Genomic DNA, 26,661 nt, shown 5'->3' on the forward strand with positions numbered 1-26,661 from the left:
TCTTTATGCCGCCGGAATTCTCTTTGGAATCCCGCCTTACTAGCTTTCATCTAAAAAACGCAGGGTGATCTGGGAGCTTACTAATGTCTCGCCAACGGCGATAATTAAGCTTAGCTAAATTGTTCGCCGCTACCAAATCTGCGTTATTAGACCAACAAGGTATCTCAGTTCCTACTTTATATCTTTTCTTCTCAAAAACTAGATCTGCACTAAATTTAAGGCAATGGACAAGCTGGTGAAATGTACAATCTATATCTAATAATGTAGACTCTGCAGGTTTAAGACTGGAATAATCAGGTACAATAACTTTCGAAACTTCAGAATCTACACAGACCCTATAAGAATCAACAAGATTTTGATCCCAAATCAACTTAGTTCTCCAAGGTCAATTTTTTCTTTCATTTCTTTGCTGAGGGATTCCTACAATTGAAAGTGAAAACTTTAAAGGTCTATGATCACTAATCGGGAAATCTACAACCATTTCTATCGAACCAGAAACCGAACTAGAATTAAGAACAAGAACGTGATTAAGATTACTAGTTGACCCGGAATTATGAAAATAAGTACAATTATCCGTTTTATTTACGATAGCCAGAAGTGGTAATAAAGAAAGTAAAAGAGAAGAACACACGCAACTTGAAAGCAGATTGTAGTTCAGATCGCCCGCTATACAAATATCATAATTAGCTAAGTACTTTTGTACAAAAGCCCTCAGTTTACCAAATGTATCTTAGAATAAATAATCAGACAGGTCATTCTGGTAATCTGTTGCGAAATAACAATTAATCAAAATACATTCAGAAATACGGCATGCAAGAAAATAATGATTATAAAACATCAGACGAGAATCAAATGTATCGGGTATAAGAGTAACTAGCCCTCCCGACGGGCGTCCCCCAGTAGGTATAGCAGGAACCGAGTAATGTTTATAACCAGGAAGAAACGTATCAAAAAAACACAAAGCAAAATCAAGAAGGTGATGTTCCTGTAAACAAAGTATTCAATTAGTAGGCAAAAGCAGCCTTAACACTTCAGTTTTACCAAAAACACCGTTCGAATTAAAAGACACAACGGAAACGAGCAATCGATCAGGTAAATTGTTACTTTGCATTTATAAGCTTACGAATCTGAAGACAACGAAAACTGAAGGATGGATGGTCTTTTGAGCCACAATTCGCACACTGAACCGGAAGAGAGCAAGGCTTGTCTCTGGAGCGTTCGTGGTCACCCGAACAGCGGGCGCATTTCATAGCCCTTGATTGGCACTTCTTAGCGTTTTGGGATACACTCTGGCAACGCTGACACCTCCTCGGGAGCTTCCTGTCACCAGTAATCAGAAAATACTCATAATCTATGTTTAAACCATAGCAAAAATAATACTTCATAAGATATTCTGAATTGAAAGTTATTCTCACCACAGAAGATTGTCCAAGCCGCTTGAAACCACACATCCCGGAATATTTTCCTTCTAGGGTTTCCAAATCACAATCTTTCTCAATCCATGCATGATACCCGCAAGCTCACGTTTTCTCGATTTGACGCAGCCATCCGGATAACTATTTTTTATCAAGCTCAATACAGGTCCCAACTTATCCACTTAAACTTTTAATGTAACAGAGTCTCTATTGCGTCTGACGTCATAAATGTCATTCACTCCTAGTTGATCTAAATCTGCCTTCCGCTCTAGCGGATCTGACCAGTTAATGGGAAGTGAACTGATTTTCAGAAGCTCAAATTTTTCGCTTAGTGACGGTAAATTTGGCCATTCAGTGGGGATTTCACTAAGGGATGGGAGCCTATCGGTGACAATTGCCTGTAGATGCAGGATACCTTAGAAAGGTTCATTAACTTCTGTTCACACGAGGAAACTAAGCAGTCAAGTCTAATTGATGATTCACTTTTCAGGACTGGAATTTCACGTATATTCTTTGGCACAATAATAGGCCACACGAAACCGGCCGAATCATATTCAGCCATGCGATCTAGTATGTTCTTTAGCGTGTTAGTGGCAGCAGCTTTACCCCTCAGCTTGATAGGCTTTATACGACATTTTGTCAAATTCCATACCAGCGTCTTTAGGGAGGCAAGATTTTCCAAGCTTATAGAATAAGAGGCAGGCTCAATAATTTATTCTTGGTCTATTCCACTGGAAAAGGTATCTAGTAGAAAAAATAGTCCTGAATTGACAACCACCTTCGATAATCCATTTTCCGTGATATAAGTACCTTGGAAACCATCCGTCATTCTTGATGGTCAAAAAACACTGCTCATAAGTTAAAAAGACAGTACGATAATACAGCACCTGAATAAGTAATAATATCCAATGGTGAAAGTCCGTAAATATCAATTTATTATTTCACTTATTGCTAAACTGTCCATTATAATTTATTCCAAATTTAATCCGGCTTAAAACAAAACAGATTTTTACAGGTCAGATGCTAAACAATAACTAAAAAACCAATTTTTTTAATAGTTTTTAAAAAACTTTAAAACTGAAAATGTTTTTAAAAAACTTTTAAAACAGTCTTAGCATCCTTACTTCAGCGAAGATCAACCAGGACCAGGACTGATAGAAAAAGTGAGGTGAGATAATAAAATTCATTCAAACGAAAAAAGAATAATTAAATACACGCTTTCAAAGCTAATCTTGCTTTTTTTTGCAGTAAGCCTTAAAGGCCTTTTTGTAACAGGTTCACTACTATTATATATTGGTTTAGTAAAATATTTTTTTGTATCATTTTTAATTAGATTTATGCATAAAGAATTTAATCAGTATTGATCTAAGTCCCTATTTAAAGAAATATTAGGATTTATCTTTACTCTAATTTCAATTGATTCCGTAACCACCTGTTTTATGCCCAAATAAAACAGAATTTTAATGAAAGAGGAATGAAAGAGACTAATGAAAGAGGATTTTTCAAATAAGTATTGTGTGACTGGGATTTTTTAACAGCAAAAAAAGTTAAGTCCCCTACCAACATTACACAAGAAAATTTGCACGACATAAAAACATTATCTAATCTCTGCAAAGACCCGTCTATTATAATAACCAAAGCGGGCAAAAGCAATTTTTCATGGATACGATGGATTACGACAGCAAAATCTATTCACATTTAAATGAAAAAATTATATATAAAACGATAACTCACGATCATACTGATTAATATACTAATAATATTATAAGAAGCTAAAACCGAATGGTAAAATCACCCCACAAGTATACAATAAATTTTTCTCCCGTTGTGGTTTCTGTCCAAAATTTTACGGTTTACCAAAACTAAATAAACAAGGTATTCCCTTAAGACCTATCGTAGCATGTACTAAAGTCTGCTTCCAACATTGCTAAATGGCTTTGCACAGCTTTCAAACCTTTAATGTTTTCCCAAAACTCCTACATTAGTAATTCGGCAGATTTAGTTGAAAAACTTAAAACACAAGTATAACAGTGAACACAATAGTTAGTAGTTTTGACATTGTTCCAATGTATACGAATATTCATATAGCTATTTCTGATCAATTATTACAAAACTAATAGAAGAAAATAATCACTTAAACGAAGATTCAGCGACAGGAATTGATTGCAAAGTTTTAACGACCCTAGTAAAAATTTGTAATAAGTTTTCAATGTATTTTCAGTTCCGTGATTCCTTTTTTCAGCAACTAAGAGTTGCCAACGGGAGCACCTATACCGGGGCTACTGGTGACTACTGGGCTGGATACTATGACTGGGCTACTGGGCTATGTCAAGAGCTTCAAAAATTGGGCTTTAAATTCATATTTTTCAAAACATTTCTATTGGGGTCGCTACATGGATGACGTAATATGACTTCGGAATTATGAGGAAATTGAACATAAGTTGTTTTTTTTAGATCATCTTAATACTTATGATAGAAATCTAAAGTTTACCATAGAAATTGAATTTAAAATAAAATACCGTTTTTAGATGTCGTGGTATTGATAAGCTGGATTTTACTATCTACAGAAAACCAACGCAAAACAATAGATATCTTCATTTTAAATCAAATCAACCCCCACAAGTTCAAAGTGCATTTGTATCTTCTCTCCTTGATCGTGCCCCGAATATTTGCTCCGATTCGCACATAACAGCAGAAAAAAAATTTTATCAGATATTCGTTTTGGTAACGGATATCCCATTCTTTTTGTCAATAATACAATAAGCCGTAGACTGGCAAGAGACTCCCGTAAAATCAAAGATCTTTCATAATTTCAGGCTCCTCACAAGCCCACAAATATAATCACATCCCAAAGATCACAACAAAATTAAAAAGTGTTTCTACAAAAAATAATCTGTGTGTAGTTTTCACTAATAATTTTAAAATCACAAATTTCTTAGACTCTGGTAAAGATAAAACCCGAGTTACTAGCCAAAGAGGGGCTTATTAAATGCCATGTGACTGTAGCAATTGCTATGTAGGCAGAACCTATCAGACTTTAGAAAAGCACCTACACCAATACAAAGAATACATAGACGAAGCATTCATTTCAAATAGTTCTAATAACTCCTTTGATTCTGCTTTAGGCAGCCATATTTTGATAACTCCAGCCACCGAATACTTTTTGAAAAATCCTCTCTCATTAGTAATAATTTGGGAATAAAACAGATGTTTAGGGAATCCATTGAAATTAGACTCAAAATAAATCATAATATTTCTTTGAATAGGGACTTAGGGGAATATTCATTAAATTCTTTATGTACAGATTTAATTAAAAATGATGCAACAAAATATTTTACTAAACCAATAGACATTAGTAGTGAACCTGTTACAAAGAGGTCTTTAAGGCTTGCTCCAAAAAAGCAAGATTAGCTTTAGAAGCGTGTATTTAATTATTTTTATTTCATTTGAATGAATTTATTATCTCACCTCACTTTTCCTATCAGTCCTGGTTGTTCTTCGCTGAAACAAGGATGATAGGACTGCTTTAAAAGTTTTTAAAAACGTTTTTAGTTTTAAGGTTCTCATTTTAATGTTTCTTTTTTTTTTATTTTTGCTTGTGTTGTGCTGAGGACGGCCCTTAAACATACGGCCGAAATATTCACTGAAGAAAACTCCACTGTCTTGACTAAATATTTCCCTACTGTTTTCTGAGTATGTTTCTTTGTTTGTGACCATCATAGAACATTCTGCATATTGAATGCTTTTGATATATATTCCCCTAAACCCAAAAAGTTCCATAGAGAAGACAACCAGAAAAAAATAACAGCCCCCCCCCCCAAACAACTAAAGAAACATAGAAAAATACCCAGTTTAATACGAACAAAACATACATAAAGATATGAGGTTTAAAACTTACACAGCAGTTATTGATAGCACGTCTTCTCAAGAACTGGAAAGATGGATGCGAAGAAGAGAGATAGCCAAGTAATACTTAGCTTCAGCGAATAACAAGTTATGGTTGAACTAGTTATAAACTTATACCAAAATTGAATGAGACTAAATGTACCTGAGGTGTGGCATCCCAGCCATCTTCAAGTGCCACCAGTACAGAAGCACCCTGAATGTCAAGGAGATCAACTACTGTTCCAGCCACCTGTAGGATATTGTGTGCACAATCAAGCCACCTGGAGGATTCAATTCCTTTATACAAGCCTTGATCTGATTCAGATACCAAGTTGCTGGGAACACAGGATCGCATCAGCTTCTTGAAAGATACTCTGATTTGTCTGGCGTCTGGATATTCAACACCAATGAAATCGGTCTTAGGATAAACATCTTTCATGGCCTAGAAAGACAAATAAAATCAAAGCCCTACTTTGAACATATATTCAAAAAAGGGTTAAACAAAAAAAAATCATTATACTCCTAGAATATTTTCTTAATGAATTAGTAGTTATATTTGGGACAAATGTTCTATGTAGTTTGCAAAATTAATCAAAACTTGCAAAAGAAAGAAACCTTCTTTTCTAGCGTACTAAATAGTATTAACAAGGTGCAAAATGAAACCGATCTAACTTCGAAAGTAAGCTATTTTTATTTTCGTCTATTTTTTTATTTTTATTCTAAGTTATTTTTATTCTCAGGCTGACGTTAGAAAGTAGTTAAAACCTACTTCGAAGAAAACAAAATAAAATTTCGAAAAAAATAATTTAAATGGAAAACTTCCGGAATTCAAACCACGACCCCAAAACCACGGATAGGAACTTTCTCTATTTGGGTTGAGGATTTCTACAGAAAAAATTATGACGAAAATCCACAAGCCCCCCCCCCCCCGCCCCTTATTTTTTAAAGTTCTGTCAGATGTAACGACCAAACTTAGAAAACACATCAAGGGCAATCGAACTTCCAAATGTAGTCAGGTGTGTGTGCATCAAAGCGTTTAAAGAAGAGAAATGACCAAATTGTATCATCTCCATTACTTCGGGTCCAGTTAAGACAAAACTGAACAAGCTAGAATAAAAGTCATTATCGGCGAATTTTTTTTTTTTTTTTTTTTTTTTTTTTTTTTTTTTTTTTTTTGAAGAGACAGAAAGACATATGCAAACAAAAATGACATTTTAGTGGTGCAACACGAAGCGTCACTTTTAGTATCTGTGAGACAACAAGCTGGCTTATAATGTTATTATTCTAATTATTCACTTCCATAATAAAAGGATATAATTAGTTAATTTTTTCATATGAACCAGATGTTTTTTGCAAAAAATGTCATACGGAGCATTGCAAACCAAAGTATTATTAATATTTGATGTTTACGAACCAAAATGCCATTAAATGCCACACATGACACACGTAAACAAAAATAATATTTTATTGCTATACGTAAAGTGCCACTTTTAGCATACAAAAAAAGAAGTTTATTCAACTGAAAGTAAGGAGCAACATTAAAATTTAAAACAAACAGAAATTATTACGTATATAAGGAGGTTCCCCCCACCTCAATACTTCCCTATTTACGCTAATTTTTTTTTACGGTCCCTTGTGTTTCAAGAATCATTTTTCAATCATTGGAACAAAAAGTCACATTTTAGCGTAAAGAGCGACGTATTGAGGAGGGGGCAACCCCCTCATATACATAATAGTTTCTGTTAGTTTTAAGTCTCAATGTTGCTCCTTACTCTCAGTTGAAAATACTTGTTTGTTTTTATTTAATTTCATATCGTTCTTTAAATAATGTGAAGAAGAGATGAAAATCTCTTCCCCAACGAAAAATTCCTCCGTGGAAAGATCCTCCCACGCAAACCCCTCGCCAGAAATCCCCCCCCCATCGATAAGGTATATGCATACTTCCCAATAGCCAATATTATATGTAGATAATGGGGAAGTTCATAGCTTCTACCCCTTTTTTCCGGGGGCTATGGGGGGGGGGGGGGTAGGCCATCCTTAAAGACTTAGCTATTAGATCTTTTGACTATGTTGAACAAAATGGCTATATCAAAATTTTGATAGGAAGACTTTGGGTTGAGGGGGGTTAGCTGCCCTCCAACATTTTTGGTTACGTAGAAAGGGTACTATACTAAAATTTTGGTTGTGATTAAATAAGACTCCCCCCCCTAGTACTCTTGGATAACTGGTTCGATACGATCACCCCTGCGAAAAAAAAAATTAATACGTATCAGTGATCTTGCTTCTAGCAAAAAAAAATACAAAATTCCACATTTTTGTACATAGGAGCTTGAAACGCTTTCAAAGATTCTCTGATATGATGAATCTGATGGTATGAGTTTCATTAAGATCACTTGATGTTTTGGGGATGTTTTACTCATTTTTAAAACATGGGGTAAATCTCAGGCTCGTAACCTTTGATGGGTAGCATTAAACTTGATATATTGTATACATTCTGAATAAGCATCAAATTCGATTATTTTGATGCATTTAATAATGCCAAGACTCTGTGTCTTAGAGTTTCGGTTGCCGCTGCATCTCTCCTTACTTACAGTTCGTTACCAAGAACTGTTTGATATACATTCGTTTTGTCTTATAAGAGAGTAAAAACAGTTTTGGAAGTGTTTGGAATGTGATTACAAATATTTGTTTGGGTTGAGGGTTGAGGGTTTCATTCCATTTGGAACATTGTAAATAATTTTATTTTATTAAGTTCTTTCTGTTCGAGTGGTTGTGAATAAGAACTAGACAAATTGATTCATTTTCCCTCAAGTGTGAAAATTCCCTCGTGTGAGGGAATTGTCAGTGGCGAGTAAATTGTTTGGAATAATTTCCTTTCAGTGATGATGTATTTTTCGGGGGATGTTTTCCACGAGCGGGGGAGGGGGGGGGGATAACGCCTAGAACCAAATAAAAATACTACATTTTTTTGTTGTTTTTTTATTTTCTTTATCTTGTGTGTTATTTGTATTTTTTTTTTAGATGATTTTATTATAGAGAAAAAACTGTTTCTTCTTCCTGAATTTTTTTTTTTGGGTTGACAAAGGCTCACGGACGTGGAGCTGAAATATTCAGATTTTTTTTATTAACTAAAATTTCGTTGTCTTTATTTATTTCGTTTCTTTATTTAAATTAGACCTGTTTTTCTCTCTAAATTTTTCGCAAATGGAAAAGCAGTGTGGTCTAAGAAATTACTTTCCTCCCCCTTTAGCTCTGCCTCTGCATCCAAAAACATAAACCTCCATTTGAAGTTCTTCAATTTCCAGGTTACCGTCAACCACGTCAACCTATTCAAAAATAAAAAAGCTAGGTCTCAATCGAAATTAGTAAAAATTGCTGATAAGAAATATCTTAAAAGATCTGAAAGGTCAGGATTGATTCGTTGACTTTTCATTCCAACCTTAAAAGCTATAATTCAAGGAAACTGGGACAATTCCATTGTCCCAGTTGGGGGAGGGGGGTGAAACTAGACCATCCAACTAAATTTAAAATGAAATAAATAAAATTCGACTCAATAATGAATAAAACTCAATAAATAACCTCTTTAAAAGCTATAAATTAAACACGATAACACACACAATAGCACAAACTGGGACAATGAGACTTTGGTAATTAGATTAAAAAAAGACATTTCCTGCACCCACTCAAAATACGTTTTCTGCAGCAAGTGATTTTGATTTTTTTTTTTTTTTCTCTCTCTATTAAATTATGCTTTTAATACTTTTCTTATCTATTAAAGATTGAGCAAATTTTTCAAATGTTTTCTTTTTTAAGAATAACAGAAAACAAATATTTTTGAATATGTAGAATTATTCCCAAGCGTAACTTCTGACATTTACATTCTGTTTTAATTGTTGTCAAGTGAAGAACTAACAATTCTTTTTTACAACTTTTTACAATTCTTTTTTACAGCTAGAATTATTTACGAGAAAGTAAGCAAAGAAAATATTTTTTAGATAGAAATATAATTTTAGAATAAAGTAAAAAATATATCAACTAGAAGAGAAAAAGAAGACAAAATACCATAAATACCTGAGTACTAAACAATTATATAAGTACAAAATAAATATACAAGTACATTAATAAGTATACGAAAATATCATAAGAACCTGATTGATGGTTTAATAACTAATCTATGGTATACCCCATACCTTTGAATGAGATTTAACCATAGTTTATATTCATTGGTTAGAATGATGGTTTTCCTAACTAATACCACGTAAAAACCATTGGTGTGATTGATAATACCCTTGTTTAAGTGACGGTTTAAATCACTAAGTTTTAAAGTCGTGTAGTAACAAACTAACATTTAGTTAGTGTTTTCTCCTTTTAGTATGTTTTCTACACAACCTTCCCTCTACTGACACATATTCAAACATTTTTCTCTCTTGATCCCCTCATTTGAGATCTTGTTAATTAGTTACAAGGTTTAGATTGGAGAAAAGTTAATTTAGACTAATTCATAAGAGATGTTCGCGTTTCATATGACAATCTTCACGTGTAGGCTACACCTGCAAGATGAAATGTCAACTCTCCTACTGCTGCAGCAACTATTGCAGCACCAACTTATTGCGGCACCAAACCACCTGAGGTCAACAAAGCTGTGCACTTTCTTCCTTCCAACTTCATTTATAGCTTCACTCTTAACACCCCCCCCCCCCGCCCTTATGGAGTTTCAACTTTCTTTAATTTATTTTTCTTATAACCTCTTTTCACCCTATTCGTGGATCTCTTGCTTTTGTTTTGGCTTCAGTTAGATCAAACAGTTCGGGGTAACGAACTGTAAGTACGGAGTGACGCGGCTCAATAGTAACCGAAACTAAAAATACAGAATTTCGGTACCAGTAGACATGTAAAAAGAATAGAATTATTATGCTCATACCAAATATATAAGATTCATTAATTTTAATGTTACACATCAAACGTTACGAGCAGGAGAAAATTTCCCAGATTTTTGAAAAAAAAGGGGACATCCCCTGAAAGTCGAATGAAAATCACACCATCAGATTCGCGTATCAGAGAACCCTAATGTAGTTGTTTTAAGCTCCTATCTGAAAAAATTGAAATTTTGTATTTTTTTTTCAGAAGAAAGATTATGGATGCGTGTTTATTTTTATTATTTTCCCCCCAGGGATCATATCGAACTAATGATCCTAGAACACCGGGGATCATTCGAGCGGAAATTAAAAGTTCTAGTGCTTTTTTTAAGAACCAAAAAGATTGGAGGGCAACTAGCCGGCCTCCCATGCCTTGATTTTCCCCAAAATCGTCTGATAAAAATTTTGGTTATTTTGTTCAACATACCTGAGAGGCTTAATAACTAGGTTTTTGGAGATAGATGACCCCCCCCTCCCACCCCCCAGGGAAAGGTTTTTAATTTGTAAAATTTTTCCATTTTTTACGTATAGTTTTTGTTATTGGGAAATGTGCATACATCTTTGGGTGGGGGGGGGATGAATTTTCTTCGTGGGAGTTTCCCCAGAGGGTGAATTTTTCACGGGGAGGGAAATTTCCAGGAGGTTTTCAAAACAAATTCAGGACTTTTCAGGACAAATTCTACATTGAGGGATTTTGCTACACCTTCCTATAAGAAATTCTTTATATTTGTCTTACTTTCTCTTTGTCGACTCAATTTTACGCATGCAGATGTTAAGGGTAATTGTTCAGGGCATATTTTCACCGGGATTGAAGTGTCAAGAGGATCTGTCCGTGGAAGGGGATTTTTTCCACGGAGATGGAGCTGGATTTCCGGGCATCATTTGAAAAACGCTCGGAAATTAAATAAAAAATCTCAACTGAAAGTAAAGGGCAACATTAAAACTTAAAAATAACAGAAATTATTACGTATATGAGAAAGTCCCCCCTCGCTATGAGAGGTGTTGAACTCACTCTCTACACTAAAGTTTGAATTTTGTCCCAATTTTTTAATAACGACTCATGAAACATAAGTGTCGTTATAGATAGATAGATAAGTGTATTAAAGCCAAAAATACGGCCATGAACACAAAAAGAGCACAAATATAATAAACTTAAATCGGCGATCAACATAAAAAACAAAAATATAATGAACTTGGATCAGCCATCATCAACAAAAACTTAAATGAAAAACACACTTAAAAAAAAATTTTATGACAGAAATCAAGCAACAGCAATTAAACTTAAAACTAACAGATATTAATCTATATATGTGGGAGAAAGGTGCTGCCCCTTTGTCAGCCCTCTCTCGTTACGCTAAAATTTGACTTTTTGTCATAATTCTTTAAGAAAGACTGCTCAAAAACAAGAGCCGTTGAGTTTTAATAAGCAATGTTTAGCAAAAACTTTAAGACAGCCCCCCCCCCCCATTTTTCTTACTATCGGCTGAAAAAAATTGCGTTTTCAAACATTTAATTTGAGCTCAACACTTTAGTAACACTAAAGAAATGTGCAATGCAGTTCCTCATTCAATACTTTTTGCAAATATATTAATCACTACTGTTTTTTTTTAAAGAACAATAAATAAGAATTATATTTCTAGTGACGTCACCTTTTGTATATTAGAATAATAATAAGCTTTTATAAAACTACGAAAACAAACTTTAGCATGAAGAGTGATGTGTTGAGGAGGGGGCAACCCCCTCATATATGTAATAATTTCTGTTCGTTCTAAGTTTTAATGTTGCTCCTTTCTTTCAGTTGAAAAAATTATTGTTATATTCAATTACCTAAAAGCACCATTGCCAACCTATCATCTTTTATCTGTTAAATGTGACCTGACAATCATAACTATTACTTTCCTAATTTACTTAAATTAACTACTACCCCATCCTAACTATTGCCCTTGCTATCTAATAAGATAACTATCTTATTATAGGTCATCTTAATGTAAATCTAACGCTCTTTGCTTCAAGTCTTCTACAACGCTGTAAATACCTCTGTGTTTCATAAGTCTTTGCGTTTCAGACCTCAATCCCGCAGCCTCCAAAGATTTAAATTATATGAACATCAGATGTCAATTTATTTCCAGCCTTTGATCAGTATTTAATAAGAGGACGCAGTATGTGGACTCGCTAGAAGACTTTACGCCAAAATTTAAAGCTATACAAGGAAATTCTTTCGCTAGTCACAGTAGAATAGAGCTCTCAATTCGTACCTCATCCACTGAACCGAGATTTAAGAAACTAGTATTTTTGGATTCAAATAATTTCTGAACTTAATATATCGATTAAAGTTGCCAATTGGATGAAAGAGGGCGAGTAAGTATCCCACCCCTACATTTTAAAAATATCTTTTTGATATTTTTTTTTAATAAACAACCACAAAAAACATAAATCTTGAAAGTATTTTTTTTGTATCTTCATTACTCTATCCGCCTTTATTTTCGTGAGCTGACACCCATGACAGCATAGGGAGAAATGAAAGGATCTTCAAACTTTAGGCATTTTGAAGTTGTTTTTTTCCTCCCCTTTGGTATTTCACATCTTTAGTTTTTTTTTATGCTCTCCACATTCTAGACACAATCATTTGCCTACAAAGCCAGATATATTGTAGTATTTCACTCATAGATCAATTTAAAAATAAACTCCAAGGATTATCAGCCTTTTACCAAATTCTTATTTTGATTTCAGTGAAATAATACCTTCATCAAGTACATACAAGGAGGTAGGAAGCTTGAAAGATACCCCCCCCCCCCTGACCATTCAAACACGAGAAAATGAGATGAGACATGTCTAGTCAAAATTTGTGTTTCAGTAATGGGATTTGGCAGTTGTTTGACATTGTAGAACACCATTTAAGGTAGTGATTCACTACCTTAAATGGTGAATCACGTGAATCACGACAGAAATAAAAAAAAAGTAAGCAAAGCTTACATGTGTTGGGAAATGTGTTGATAAAATGTTTTGGATATAAGAAATAAATAATACCTGTCGTTAATACAAAGAGTATAGCTTACTTATAAGAGTGAGAACTGGCGCACGACAAAAAAAATATACCAACGCCATCTATCGTTTAGGGATACTTTGCATTTTTCTTAAGCTATGTAATCGCAATTCTGTCAGGAACTGAGATCAGACACTTATTACTATCCTAATTATACCAATTAGTTATTCTTATTATTATACTGAACAAAAAAGTGTCGGCAAACGCTAAAATGTGTTGAGTTTTTTTGTCGACAGAATTGAGTTCCCACTCTATAATAAACCCATACTTTTTGGTTCAATAGAAATCGAAATCAAAGGAGAAACACACAAAATCTATTTTCTGTCGATAGTATTTTGAGATTTTTTCTCAACAACAACGAAAACTATGTTCTTTTACCGATCATGCAACGTTTTTGGAGAAAAATGTATTCCAGTTTTTTTTATCTAAGAAATTTTTGTCACAAGTTTAGAAAATAGAACCTGTGCTGAACTTGGTAAAAACGTAAGCAGTCTTTGAGTTTATTGACACAAAGACTTTTTGCATGAAACAAAACAATTGGAAAATATTTAATTAAAAACGTTCTCTTATTCAATTCATTATTCTAAAATTATACTCTCACTTTGGAAACCCCTTAAATTCACACTAAGTCAACACTCGGATGTCCGAGGGACGGGGTTTTTATAATCAAACCTAGAGGGCCTCCCCGATGTTCACTTCCGTACGCGAGTATGTTAAAACAATTTTTCATAAATTTAATTCCCATTTGTAGTTGTTTTGCGAAAATTTGTTACAAAAATAACCCAACAGAAGTTGTTTAAACTTTGAAAATGAATATTTAATAATGATTGAAAATTATTAATAAAATTTATTAATACAAAAAAACAAATATGTTCTATAAATTATAATAACTATTAATTAATGTATCAATAATTTATGTGTTAAATTTATTAATTAATTTTAATTAATTAATTTATAAACTCAATTACTTATTTATTAATAATTGATAAAAACAAAATAATTTTATTAATAAAAATATTAACAAAAAATTCGGCACTTCCGGCATCCCATGTAACTTATCTTTGAAGACACAGTTTGCAAAACTCATTCGAGTTTAAAAAAGACCAGTATTTCTTGACGTAAAAGACATAGCGGAAAATTCAATTTTCAAAGGTTCAATTTTCCCCCCTGGCTTAAAAAACAAGGAAAATCCCTTTTTTCCATGCTTAGCACTAACTTGTCCTTTTTTCCATTTTGATTTCAATTATCATTGAAAACTGTTTAAGCAGAGACAGTATTAGAGGAGTGATAGACGGGGCACTTGTCCCGGGTGCAGTAATTTTAAGGCGCAAAATTTCAAATAAATTACCTAACGGTTATAATCATTTTGTAATTTTGGAAATTTTATTTTTATTAAAATAAAGTAGACAGCGCAGTTAATAAATGAGAATAATTAATGAAACATTAATTAATAAAGCATAACTAAATCCAAAAAAAGTAAAAAATAATAATCAAAATAATTAAATCAAAATCAGTAATAATAATTAAATAATTTAAATAATTTATTGAAAAAAATTAACACGCGGGACTTTAACATGAAGAATTTCCTTGTGACTCGCGGGATTGAACCGGGGAACCTTCAGTAGTGAACCTTGGCCTCATCCCCTACGAGGTCACAAGGTATTTGACTCTTTGATTTTTCTAAGAAGCTGTTCACACACTTCTGACAAAGCGATTGCCGAAGATTGTTCTTTTAAGCCAACCGTTTTTAACTAGCGCTAAACGGAAAGCAGCTCGTCCCCGTCTGGGGTGGGAGGACGTCATAAAGAAAAATTTAAAGGAAATGGGAACTTCGTGGGCGGGTGTAAAAAGGGAGGTTTTGAATAGATTGGGGTGGAGGAGGAGCGTGCGTAATTGTGTTGGGCTCAGGCGGCTTGGTGCTGCGGTGATTTGTTAGTAGTAGTAGTAGTAGCAGTAATTGTTTAAGCAAATTTTGTTGTTCGTGTTTTTTTTAGGGGGGGGGGATGAGGGGACTGCAAAACAATGACTTATTTTCCAATTAAGGATTTGACAATTCAATTTTTTTTATATAGTTATACTAATCTTCTAAAACTGTTCTTTTTTTCTTCAAAATATGTGTTATTTTTCCGTATCATTTTTATTCTGCCGTAATTTCACTGTTCTCTTCTTTTGGAGTAAGAAAATTGTCATATGTTCTATATTTTATTTCATCAAGAAATTTCATTTATTTTTTATTGTATTCCAATTTTTTCTCATTTTTTTATATTTTAGCGAAGTCCACTAAAAGTTGCAAATTTATTGACATTATTCCATTTTTTGATACGATTTAAATATATAGATCAAAGGACGAATCCGTCAGATTTATCCTTCGAGGCTTAGAATAATCTTGGGTTTAAGTGAGTTTCACAAGCATAAATCTTGGAATAATAATCTGAAAAAAGGGGTAATAAGGGGTAATATATCTTGTCTCGTCCCTTTTTCAACCCAAGTACGCGCTTGAACAGTCAAAAATCAAAAGAAATATGAAAAAATCGAAAATCATAAAAATAAAATGTAGGAAAGCGCTGACTTTACCCAGAAATTAAATTTTAAAAAAATTACTGAAATTAAGGAGCAACATTAACAACGAACAGAAGTTAACCCGTATATAAAGGGGTTGCCTCCCTCCTCAATACTATGATATTTATGCTAAAGCTTTTAGCACTTTTAAAAGAGCTTCCTAGTCTAATTAACGTGAGTTTGAGTTTCAGGAGCCGCTCTTAAGAAATTGGGACAAACAGTCAAACTTTAGCCTAAAGAGCAAGGTTGAGTTGGTGTAACTAATTTAAGTTTGTGTTTCAGAAGCCGTTCTTAAAAAATTGGGACAAACAGTTAAACTTTATCCAAAAGAGAAAGGTATTGAGGAGAGGACAACCCCTTCATATGCGGAATAATTTCTGTTCGTTTTGAGTGTTAATGTTGCTCCTCACTTTCAGTTTAAAAACTTTTTTTATTATTTAATGTCTGATCGTTTTTCAAATAATGCCGGTAAATCTAGCTTCCCCTCCATGAAATATCCCCCCCCCTCACGGAAAACTCCTGCATGGAAATTTATTCCCATTGAAAATAATCCCCTCCCCGTAAAATTTCTTGCGAACAATTCAGCCTGTAAAATTCCCCTTAGCATACTTTCATTTGGAAAAAAAAATCTAATCGTTTTCTCGATTACTCCAGAAATCCCCCCTTCCGTGGAAAATAAACCCAAAAACCCAGTAAACCCAAAAAAGCTGAAAATTCCCCCTGCGAAATTCTCCCCCCAGAAATTTCCCTCCCCAAGGAAAATCCTCCCTATGGAAACCCATCCCGACCACAAAATTCCCCGCAAAAAAAAAAGAAATGTCTGAATACTTCCCAATAACAAACACTATACGTAAATGATGGGCAAATTTTATAACTTAGAGGCCTTTCCCAAAAGACTATGGAGAGTCATTTTATCCCTAAGACATAGTTATTGGATCTTTCAACTATACTGAACAAAATGGCTATCTCAAAATATTAATCGGATAATATTGGGGGAAAAAGGGCGTGGGAAGGGGGCTAGTTGCCCTCCAATCTTTCTGGTCACTTAAAAAGGGCACTAGAACTTTTCCTTTCCGTTCAAATGCACCCTCTCCTGATCCTCTAGGACCATTATTTCGATACGATCTCCCCTGGAAAAAAATAAATACGCACCTGTGATCTTTCTTCTGGCAAATAATACAAAATTCAACATTTGTATATAGGATCTTAAAACTTCTAATTTTCATTAATATTCCTTGATTCACCAATTTCAGAAATAAGGCAAACGTTCTCAGGCTCGTAACTTTTGATGGATAACACTGAACTTGATGAATCTTATATATTTGGAATCAGCGTAATAAGTCGATTCTTTTGACGTATCTATTAATATTAAAAATTTGTTTGTTTAGGGTTTCGGTTACTATTGAGCCAAATTGCTCCTTCTTAACGGTTCATTACCACGAACTGTTTGATCAGCGGCAATATGCTGAATTATAATGTTATTATTTTAGTTATTCACTAAAATAATGAAAGATATGATTTGTTAATTTTATCATACGAACCCTTTGGAATCCAAAAAAAAAAATAATAATAACGAAAAACATTCATTATGGCACTGGGTTTTTATTTCAATATACCGGCAATTAGAGAATCTTAAAAAGGTTATTCTACACCGTATATTCTACTTTTATTTTAGAACACAGGTAGAATATTCCAAAATTAATTCTTTTCTTCGTTTTTTTTTATTTGTCGTACTTTCCCCTTGGCTGCTCAATTTTAAATATGGAGGAAACTTTCCGAGGGGTGATTCTCCAGAGGGTCATTGTAGCCAGGTGTTGGGGGCATTTTCAGGCAGGAGCTATCTGCGGATGGGATTTTTAAGGGCGGGGGATTTTCTGGACGGGAATTTTCAGGGAGGGGGGGGAAGAAGATCTTTCAGAAATACTAGCTTGGCCATGTTTCACAGAAGAAGTGTTACATGTTGCCAAAAATAGTGTTTTTCACCCGAAATTGATGCTTGTACGGTTTAAACAAAAAGCAAGTTGTCCCCGAACGGGGTGAGAACAGCTCATACGGAAGGACTGGGGGGTAAAGACTGAAGTTTTGAATAGATTGAGTTGAAAGAGAAGTGTACGCAGCAAAGGTGGCCTTAGCTGACATGGTGCTTCCCTGAGTAATTTGTAGTAAAAATAGTAATAATCATTGGTTTTGACAGTTAAAAACAAAACGTATAGATGAACATTGGTGCATTGGTCTCTAAGCGACTCGTTTAATCTTTTTAATTTTTTTTTTATTATTATTTAATCAATTGTTGCTTGTTTGTGAATTCCTTGATTAACTGATGATGTTTCCTACATTGGTTAACTTATGTTTATTCTAGTCAACCTTTTATTTCTATTTTTAGGTATCCCTTTTGCTCGTTCTCCGTACAAGCTCGATTTGTGGCACAATTCTGATTTTCAACAAATTCTTACTTATTTTAACTCATTTTTTGCTCTCGGTTTTTCTTCATTCCTAAGCAGTTCCGAAATGACCTAATAGAGGAAATAGCTAAAGCAGTGATAACTAATTTCTGGACAGATTTTTTGATCCTCGTAATGTTAAGAAATAAAAGAAACATATCACTTAAGAAGAATATTGGACAGATTCAAGATAAAGACTACAAAAAATAATCTAGAAGCATCTAAAATACATAAAAAAAAAACCAGGCAGCTTCAGCCAAAAAGTACCTCATAAAAAAAAAAAAAAAAAAAATTGGTGCAAATGATAAATTTTGTACTGGTTTAGTGGTTTGCTTCCTCAAAAAACTAAAAAATTCTGAAAACAACTTTAAAAACTATAAAATAATTACATCAGTCCAAATAGCGTTTCACATTATTTTAACCCCCCCCCCCTCTTTCATCAGATATATAGCCAATTTTACACAATCTCCGTGAATTTTCCCGTCGCTTGAGTTCATCGACGTTACTTGTTAGCCGTTCAATGCCTTTGAAGAAAAGAGTCATGTGTGGAAAATTCACCAATAACATATAATTTGGACGATATATAAAACTTCTAGGGGGAGGGGGTAAAGTAAAGTGAAGCGCTTTTAGGAATGATAAAAGCAAGTACTTGAGATTTTTTTAAAATAGTTTTCAGAATTTTATAATGTTTTCTTCTGAGGGGGCAAAATCACTAAACGAGTACCTTAAATTTTTATATTCGGTTCTAACATTCTGTTAGCTGAACAATTGCAAAATATTTAGTTGATTGTCTGTAATGTCTTGTAAATGTGTCAGTTACGTAAGTGGTAGCCTTTCTTCTTTTCATTTAGAAGCTTGAAGCCGAATTTTATTAATATGTAGATTTGGTGAAGTGGTCTATGTAATTAAGGTTGAAAATCAGGTACTGCAACAGAATAAAATCAGCACAAAGAGAAGCGAAAGTTTGAAGTTTTTTTTCAAACTGACAAAAAAAAAAAAAAAAAAAACACCAACATAAAAACACTTACCTTCATTTGAGATTTTTCTCCAATAATATACAGAGCTGCCATCTTGAAAACACTATTGCAGTCAGAGCCCGAGTCCGCGTCAATAGATCTTCTACTGAGATTCCGTAACGGTGGTGTCGGAGAACCTCCACTATTCTTCCTATTTTGCCAGCGGCCTAGTGTAGCGGTAGATCTATTAATTGCATCTTTGCCACTTGTCCTAATATTTTGCATAGCTTTAGAAAAATTTTGGCCCAGATGATTCGGCTTTCTTCCAGAGTCTGGTGTCAGGGTCGTATCCTGATTTGAGACACTCAATCCAGGAGTACCAGCTGCTAAAACTAAGCTAGTGATAGAAAGCATGCTGTCAGCGGAACCCCAAGATGATCCCAAACGTGGCACTGACTTCGGTGTGGCTGCTATAATAGCTGAAAAATACCTTTCCTGTTCCAAATTCGCAGTACCCACTTCAATATTACTGCTAGCTGTGGAAGCATTAGACACAATTATTCTTCCCATAACACTTTTACTATGGAAACTAGCTGATCGCAATAGAATTGCACCAGTTTTTCTATGCCTCCAGATAACAGCAGGTAGCCTCCCACATTTATGACTTCTGATTAATCTCCGAATGCTGTCATCAGACAACGAAGTAGGCGTGACCATTAATGCTGGGTAGGATCGGCACAAACCATAATACGAATTTACTGGACTGATACGAAATGGATCTCTTTGCCGCAATGGCGTTGTCGCAGTAACTGGTAATGTTCCAAGGCCCAGACGAACATAGTCTTTGCAATATCGACGCTCACTAATCCTTTCTAGGGTTTTTGGGTCCGCTTGGATAGGATGGTTTACAGAAGATGATCCAGGTATTCTATTCAGCTCATTATCATCACAAACTAGAAAATAATCTTAATGATTGCTAAGAATATGATTTGAACGCTTTGAAACGTTACTACCTGAGTAGAACCTATTTAAATAACAAACATAATATAAATCATGATATCAGTTTCATATTTATATTTAATACGTTGGGACATTATCCCACGAAATGATATATATTTTTTTGGAGTAAATGTAGTCGTATATTCTGTGCAGCTGGCGTAATTAGACAAAAAGTAATCAAACAAATAATAATAATTACGTTTGATATGCGTCTACGCATCGCGTTTGGATGTCTCAAAAATCTCTTTTAAGGCCCTAATTTCTTTTCTTTAGGTATAAAATAAAACGAACAAATGTGGATCTACACAGATTTGTTTTGTGCCCACTTCCAAATTACAAACTTTCATCATGTTTTTTTTTCTAGTTTTTTTTATTTTATCACAATTACTTACAAAAAGATAAGTGTTTCAAGTGTTCTGCTACAAATTAGAAACAATAGACATTAGAAAATATCTTTTGAAAATAACATACAGGATAAATATAAAAATATAAAAAAGCAAAAAATATACTTTTTAGTGAAATATTGAAGCTTTAAGTTTTTCAGGCACAGAGGAAACTTTTATCATTTAAGGATTGAAAAACCAAAATATTGCTGTAATTTCTAGAAATTCTTCCTTTTATATATCATTATATTTAATCAATCAATCTAGTTATTTTCCCAGGAAGCTTTTCTGTAAATTCATGAATTGTTCCTTCTTAGAGAATCCCCGTTAGTACAATAGCCTCTTTTGAAAAGTTGCAACGATTTATTGAGGATTTCACCTGTGAAGGATATTCTGTATCACAGGTTAGTTTCTTCTCTATTATTCTCTTTCATATCTTAGTATGTACGGTGTATGCTACAAGCATGTACGGTGTAGCTTAGTATGCTTTGTACGATGCAAGGATAAATTTTTACAAGGATAAGAATGATTGTCAAAATTAACTCATTAATTTTTCTTATTTATCCTCGCGATTCAACGAAAACTTGGTATTACCGTAAAAACTTCACAATGCTTAAATAATAAAAATACAGATGTTGTAAATTGCTGTTTTCAGGGATGAATAGGTCTATCATCAAGGCAGTATCCAGGGGGGATAGGGGGTTTGACTCCCCCTCCCCGAAATGTTTGTCCAGATCGTAAAAAACGTAACAAAAATGAATATAAACCCATCTTTATGCGTTTTTTAGAGTTTTTTTTTTGTAACAGGCACATTTTCCTAAAAATAGAGCGTTTTTTTTCAGGCACAGTTTCCTAAAAAATAGAGCGCCCAAACTTCTAGCTATTTGATATCCATAAAACGGTACAAGAAACATCTGTGAGGCTATCTACAGCAAAAAGATTTTTACACACCATAAAATCCGTATTTCCCAAAAATATGCTTTGCCTCTAGACTGCTACTATTACTAATTCGTCACTGCACCAGGCCAACTGAGACCAATACATCTATGCACACTTCTCCCTGTCATAAAACTTTTAACTCCTTCAAATCCTTTCTTTGTACCTATTTGCACCCCATTCCACGAGGTCAAGCTTTTTCTTTGACCAAAAGTGAATTGCCAAAAGATGGATTGTCTTCAAATCCTTTCTTACGACCAATCTGCACCCCATTCGACGAGGTCCAGCTTTTTCTTTGACCAAAAGTGAATTACCAAAAGGTGGATTGTCCTGAAATCCTTTCTTACGACCTATTTGCACCCCATTCGACGAGGTCCAGCTATTTCTTTGACCAAAAGTGAATTGCCAAAAGGTGGATTGTCTTAAAATCCTTTCTTACGACCTATTTGCACTCCATTCGACGAGGTCCAGCTTTTTCTTGACCAAAAATGAATTGCCAAAAGATGGATTGTCTTCAAATACTTTCTTACGACCAATCTGCACCCCATTCGACGAGGTCCAGCTTTTTCTTTGACCAAAAGTGAATTACCAAAAGGTGGATTGTCCTGAAATCCTTTCTTACGACCTATTTGCACCCCATTCGACGAGGTCCAGCTTTTTCTTTGACCAAAAGTGAATTGCCAAAAGGTGGATTGTCTTAAAATCCTTTCTTACGACCTATTTGCACTCCATTCGACGAGGTCCAGCTTTTTCTTGACCAAAAATGAATTGTCAAAAGATGGATTGTCCTGAAATCCTTTCTTATGACCTATTTGCATCCCATTCGACGAGGTCCAGCTTTTTCTTTGACCAAAAGTGAATTGACAAAAGGTGAATTGTCTTGAAATCCTTTCTTAGGACCTATTTGCACCCCATTCGACGAGGTCCATATTTTTCTTAGACCAAAAGTGAATTGACAAAAGGTGGATTGTCTTAAAATCCTTTCTTACGACCTATTTGCACTCCATTCGACGAGGTCCAGCTTTTTCTTGACCAAAAATGAATTGCCAAAAGATGGATTGTCTTCAAATACTTTCTTACGACCTATTTGCATCCCATTCGACGAGGTCCAGCGTTTTCTTTGACCAAAAGTGAATTACCAAAAGGTGGATTGTCTTCAAATCCTTTCTTATGACCTATTTGCATCCCATTCGACGAGGTCCAGCGTTTTCTTTGACCAAAAGTGAATTACCAAAAGGTGGATTGTCTTCAAATCCTTTTTTACGACATATTTGCACCCCATTCGACGAGGTTCAGCTTCTTCTTTGACCAAAAGTGAATTGCCAAAAGGTGGATTGTCTTAAAATCCTTTCTTACGACCTATTTGCACTCCATTCGACGAGGTCCAGCTTTTTCTTGACCAAAAATGAATTGCCAAAAGATGGATTGTCTTCAAATACTTTCTTACGACCTATTTGCATCCCATTCGACGAGGTCCAGCGTTTTCTTTGACCAAAAGTGAATTACCAAAAGGTGGATTGTCTTCAAATCCTTTCTTACGACATATTTGCACCCCATTCGACGAGGTTCAGCTTCTTCTTTGACCAAAAGTGAATTGCCAAAAGGTGGAATGTCTTCAAATCCTTTCTTACGACCTATTTGCACCCCATTCGACGAAGTCCAGCTTTTTCTTTGACCAAAAGTGAATTGCCAATAGGTGGATTGTATTCAAATCCTTTCTTACGTCCTATTTGCACCCCATTCGACGAGGTCAAGCTTTTTCTTTGACCAAAATTGAAATGCCAATAGGTGGATTGTCTTCAAATCCTTTCTTACGACCTATTTGCACCCCATTCGACGAGGTCCAGCTTTTTCTTTGACCAAAAGTGAATTGCCAAAAGGTGGATTGTATTCAAATCCTTTCTTACGACCTATTTGCACCCCATTCGACGAGGTCCAGCTTTTTCTTTGACCAAAAGTGAATTGCCAATAGGTGGATTGTCTTCAAATCCTTTCTTACGACCTATTTGCACCCCATTCGACGAGGTCCAGCTTTTTCTTTGACCAAAACTGAATTGCCAAAAGGTGGACTGTCTTCAAATCCTTTCTTACGACCTATTTGCATCCCATTCGACGAAGATCAGCTTTTCGTTTAGCCAAGATTAGATTGCAATAAGCCCTATTTTTATCATCATATCACCCCAAATCCAAAAACAGAACGTCAGTTTTTCTTTAATTAGAGCCCAAAAAAGTTGGATCGAACTTAATTTTTGGTACAGCTTATTTTGTCACATACAGTGACATTACTGTCAGGTCAGTTTAAATACCAAGAAAACCTTGCTTAAGGTACCTATGATAGTGAAAAAGAAATATGGCTGTTTGAGTTGGTTGAGCGGAAACTTACACAAACATATATATATCTTAAAGGTAAGAAAAATTAAAATTCCATTTTTAGCGAAAAACACCCGCATATACAGCAATGTAGATTTTGGTAGTAGGGGGCACCAAATTAAAAAAAAAGTATGGTACCGAACAGCTTATAGGTGTAACTTTTGAAGGTGTGATTTTCTTTGGAAATCAGCAGATTATTAATATTGCAGTTTTTATGAACGAAAAACGATTTCAAATTTAAAAATCAGTTTTGCTTAATTATTTTCAAGATTTCATGTGGCAACACTGACAAAAATGTAATGCTGCCCTAAAAACTTAATAATTTTGAAACATCCATAATATAAATCTTCGAAAAATGCAGGTATAAACAGGCCTAAAATGGGTCCACCGGACAATGAATGTTTTTGTTTTGACGTCCCTCGTACTTTAAACAAAAAAAATTCTTTTCTTCAGCTTAGGGGATGAGGTTGGTTTAGTATAATTTATTAGGTGGGTAGTTTTGCCATTCCTTCGGGATACATCCCTTTATTATAATAACCCTGGGACAATAAGAAAAAGCTCTTGCAGAAGCTTAATGCAAAGGTACTGCTATCTGTTAAGGTTTAAGTGTCATAAGCGTTGTTGTACGTATTCGTTAATACAACAATACGTTAATAACACACTACACCGTAAAACGTTCGACACTAGTTCAACTTTAGCTATGCTGCATAATCTTACGGAGTGAATTTTATCCGTAAAGTAGGCACACTGAAGTAGACTCAGGCTCTACAAATAATTTTACGTTGCGTAAGTTTATGTCACAGTTACGGAAAAGTAAATTTAGTAGCAGGAAACTGGAACTTGTGAATGAACAACTACTAAATATTTGAAAACAAATTATCAAATTATTCCTAGAAAGCCTTTCATGCTTGATAAGAGCTTGGTATTTAAATATTTTACTTATGATGATTATGATGATTTAGATGATTATTATGGTGGCTGTGTTTTATTTCAGATTTTTGGTGTGGAAAAATATGTTTAAATGTGAAAGGTTGTACGTAATAAGACGTTATTTAAGGTACATGTTCCCTCGAAAACCAAAAAATTTGCGACAAACCTTCAGCTGTAACTTGCACAAGTACAAAACACTTATATCATTTCATTCAGTACTCTAAAACCTATCTATTCATCAACCCAAAATTGTATTATTACTTTGGATTTTTTAGCGATATAAATTTACTTAAAAAAGACGAAAATTGTCCTTTTTTCAATGACTTTAAAAGGACTATGCCGAATTTAAAAGGCTTATGCCGAACTTAAAAAGCTTCAATTGCTGAATGGACAAAAATGATTATAAGCTATAAAACAATAGTAAAATTTTTGTCTTTCGTAGAAACATTAAAACCTCAGGAGAGCAGAAAAATAACCCGCTGAAACTTTCACAGGGAACGTGAATCTTAAGAACTTAACATACAAAATTACGTATGTATTATAAAAAAAAACTCTTAATGGATGTCTGCGTGGTCGCAGTTTTTTGCTTTTAAATTTTAACCAGAAATTTAAGCATTGATCAAATTTTTCTGTCTTGAGCAATTGAAAGTTGTCTAATCTAATCGAACAGGCAAATTATTAAAAAAATAACTAATAAAGAAAATATAGAGAATGAGCAACAGTAAGTATTTAAAAGTGTAGAAATCATTGTATAAATCTATTTGCTATTCAAAGGTATTTATTAAGCAATAATACTAAAAGAGCTATACAGTTACAAGGCCCTATAGTTATAAAATATCACTTTATATAGTAATTATTATTTTTATTTAATTCACATTTTAATTTATTCATTATTTATAAAATTAGCTGAAACAAAAGCAATAAAGTAATTCTTATTTTTAAACCAACGTGAAGCATCATCTTCCTCTTCATTACAAGAAGAAAGAATACTTTATATATTTCTTTAATTTTTCTTTGTAAATATTGCTTTACATAGTATTTACTACTTTTATTTTATTTTTTTCCTTTATTTATCATTTATAAGATTGGCCTTACATAGTAATAAAGCCATAAAAATCAAGCAATAAGGTAAATTTTTTAAGCCCACTAGAAGAAGCATCTTCTTCGCTAAAGGAACAAGATATATTACTTTATGTTACTTTATTTCTTCTCTAGAAATATTTCTGTAAACAGTATTTATTATTTTTATTTTATTAATATTTTTCTGTATTTATTATTTATTAAATTAGTTTTACATAGCAATTAGCTATAATAATAAAGCTAAGATGATTTTTTTTTTTCAAGCCGGCCAGAAGCATCATCTTCTTCTGTAGAAGAAGAAGAAATATTACTATATATATTAATTTAATTCCGCCTTCTGTGAATTAGAAGAAGAAGAAGAATTCTTCTCCAGAAAATAACTTTATAGTATTTATTACTTTCAATGTATTATTTTAGTTTATTTATTTGTTATAAAATTAGCCTTACATAATAATTAAGCAATAAGGTAAATTATCATTCTTCAAGCCTATTAAAATAACACATTCTTCTCTAGAAGAAGAAGAAATATTACTAAATGTGTTACTTTAATTCTTCTCTAAATTTATTACTTTACATAGTATTTATTAATTTTACTTTATTAATTTAGTTTAAAATATTATTCATAATATTAACGTTACATACTAACAAAGCTATAAAAATAAAGCTATGAGATAAATTATCTTTCTTCAAGCCTACCAAAAGCAACATCTCCTTCTCTAGAAGAAGAAGAGATACTATTTTATGTTAC

At 33.7% G+C, this 26,661-nt stretch overlaps 1 protein-coding gene across 1 annotated transcript in view; it reads right to left on the reverse strand.

Annotated features, from left to right (window-relative positions):
- Sbf (SET domain binding factor) overlaps window positions 1-26,661 on the reverse strand; it is a 167,787-nt gene that overhangs the window by 68,775 nt on the left and 72,351 nt on the right. Inside the window, exons 15-16 of the mRNA XM_089104945.1 lie at window positions 19,288-20,168; window positions 5,464-5,742 (exon numbers count right to left, since the gene is read on the reverse strand). Of these exons, the coding sequence (XP_088961071.1) occupies window positions 5,464-5,742; window positions 19,288-20,168 (1,160 nt within the window). The remainder of the gene's footprint in view (window positions 1-5,463; window positions 5,743-19,287; window positions 20,169-26,661) is intronic.

Source organism: Artemia sp. Qi Xiang Cuo, chromosome 19 (genome assembly GCF_049724085.1).
Source record: "Artemia sp. Qi Xiang Cuo chromosome 19, ASM4972408v1, whole genome shotgun sequence".
NCBI lineage: Eukaryota > Metazoa > Arthropoda > Branchiopoda > Anostraca > Artemiidae > Artemia > Artemia sp. Qi Xiang Cuo.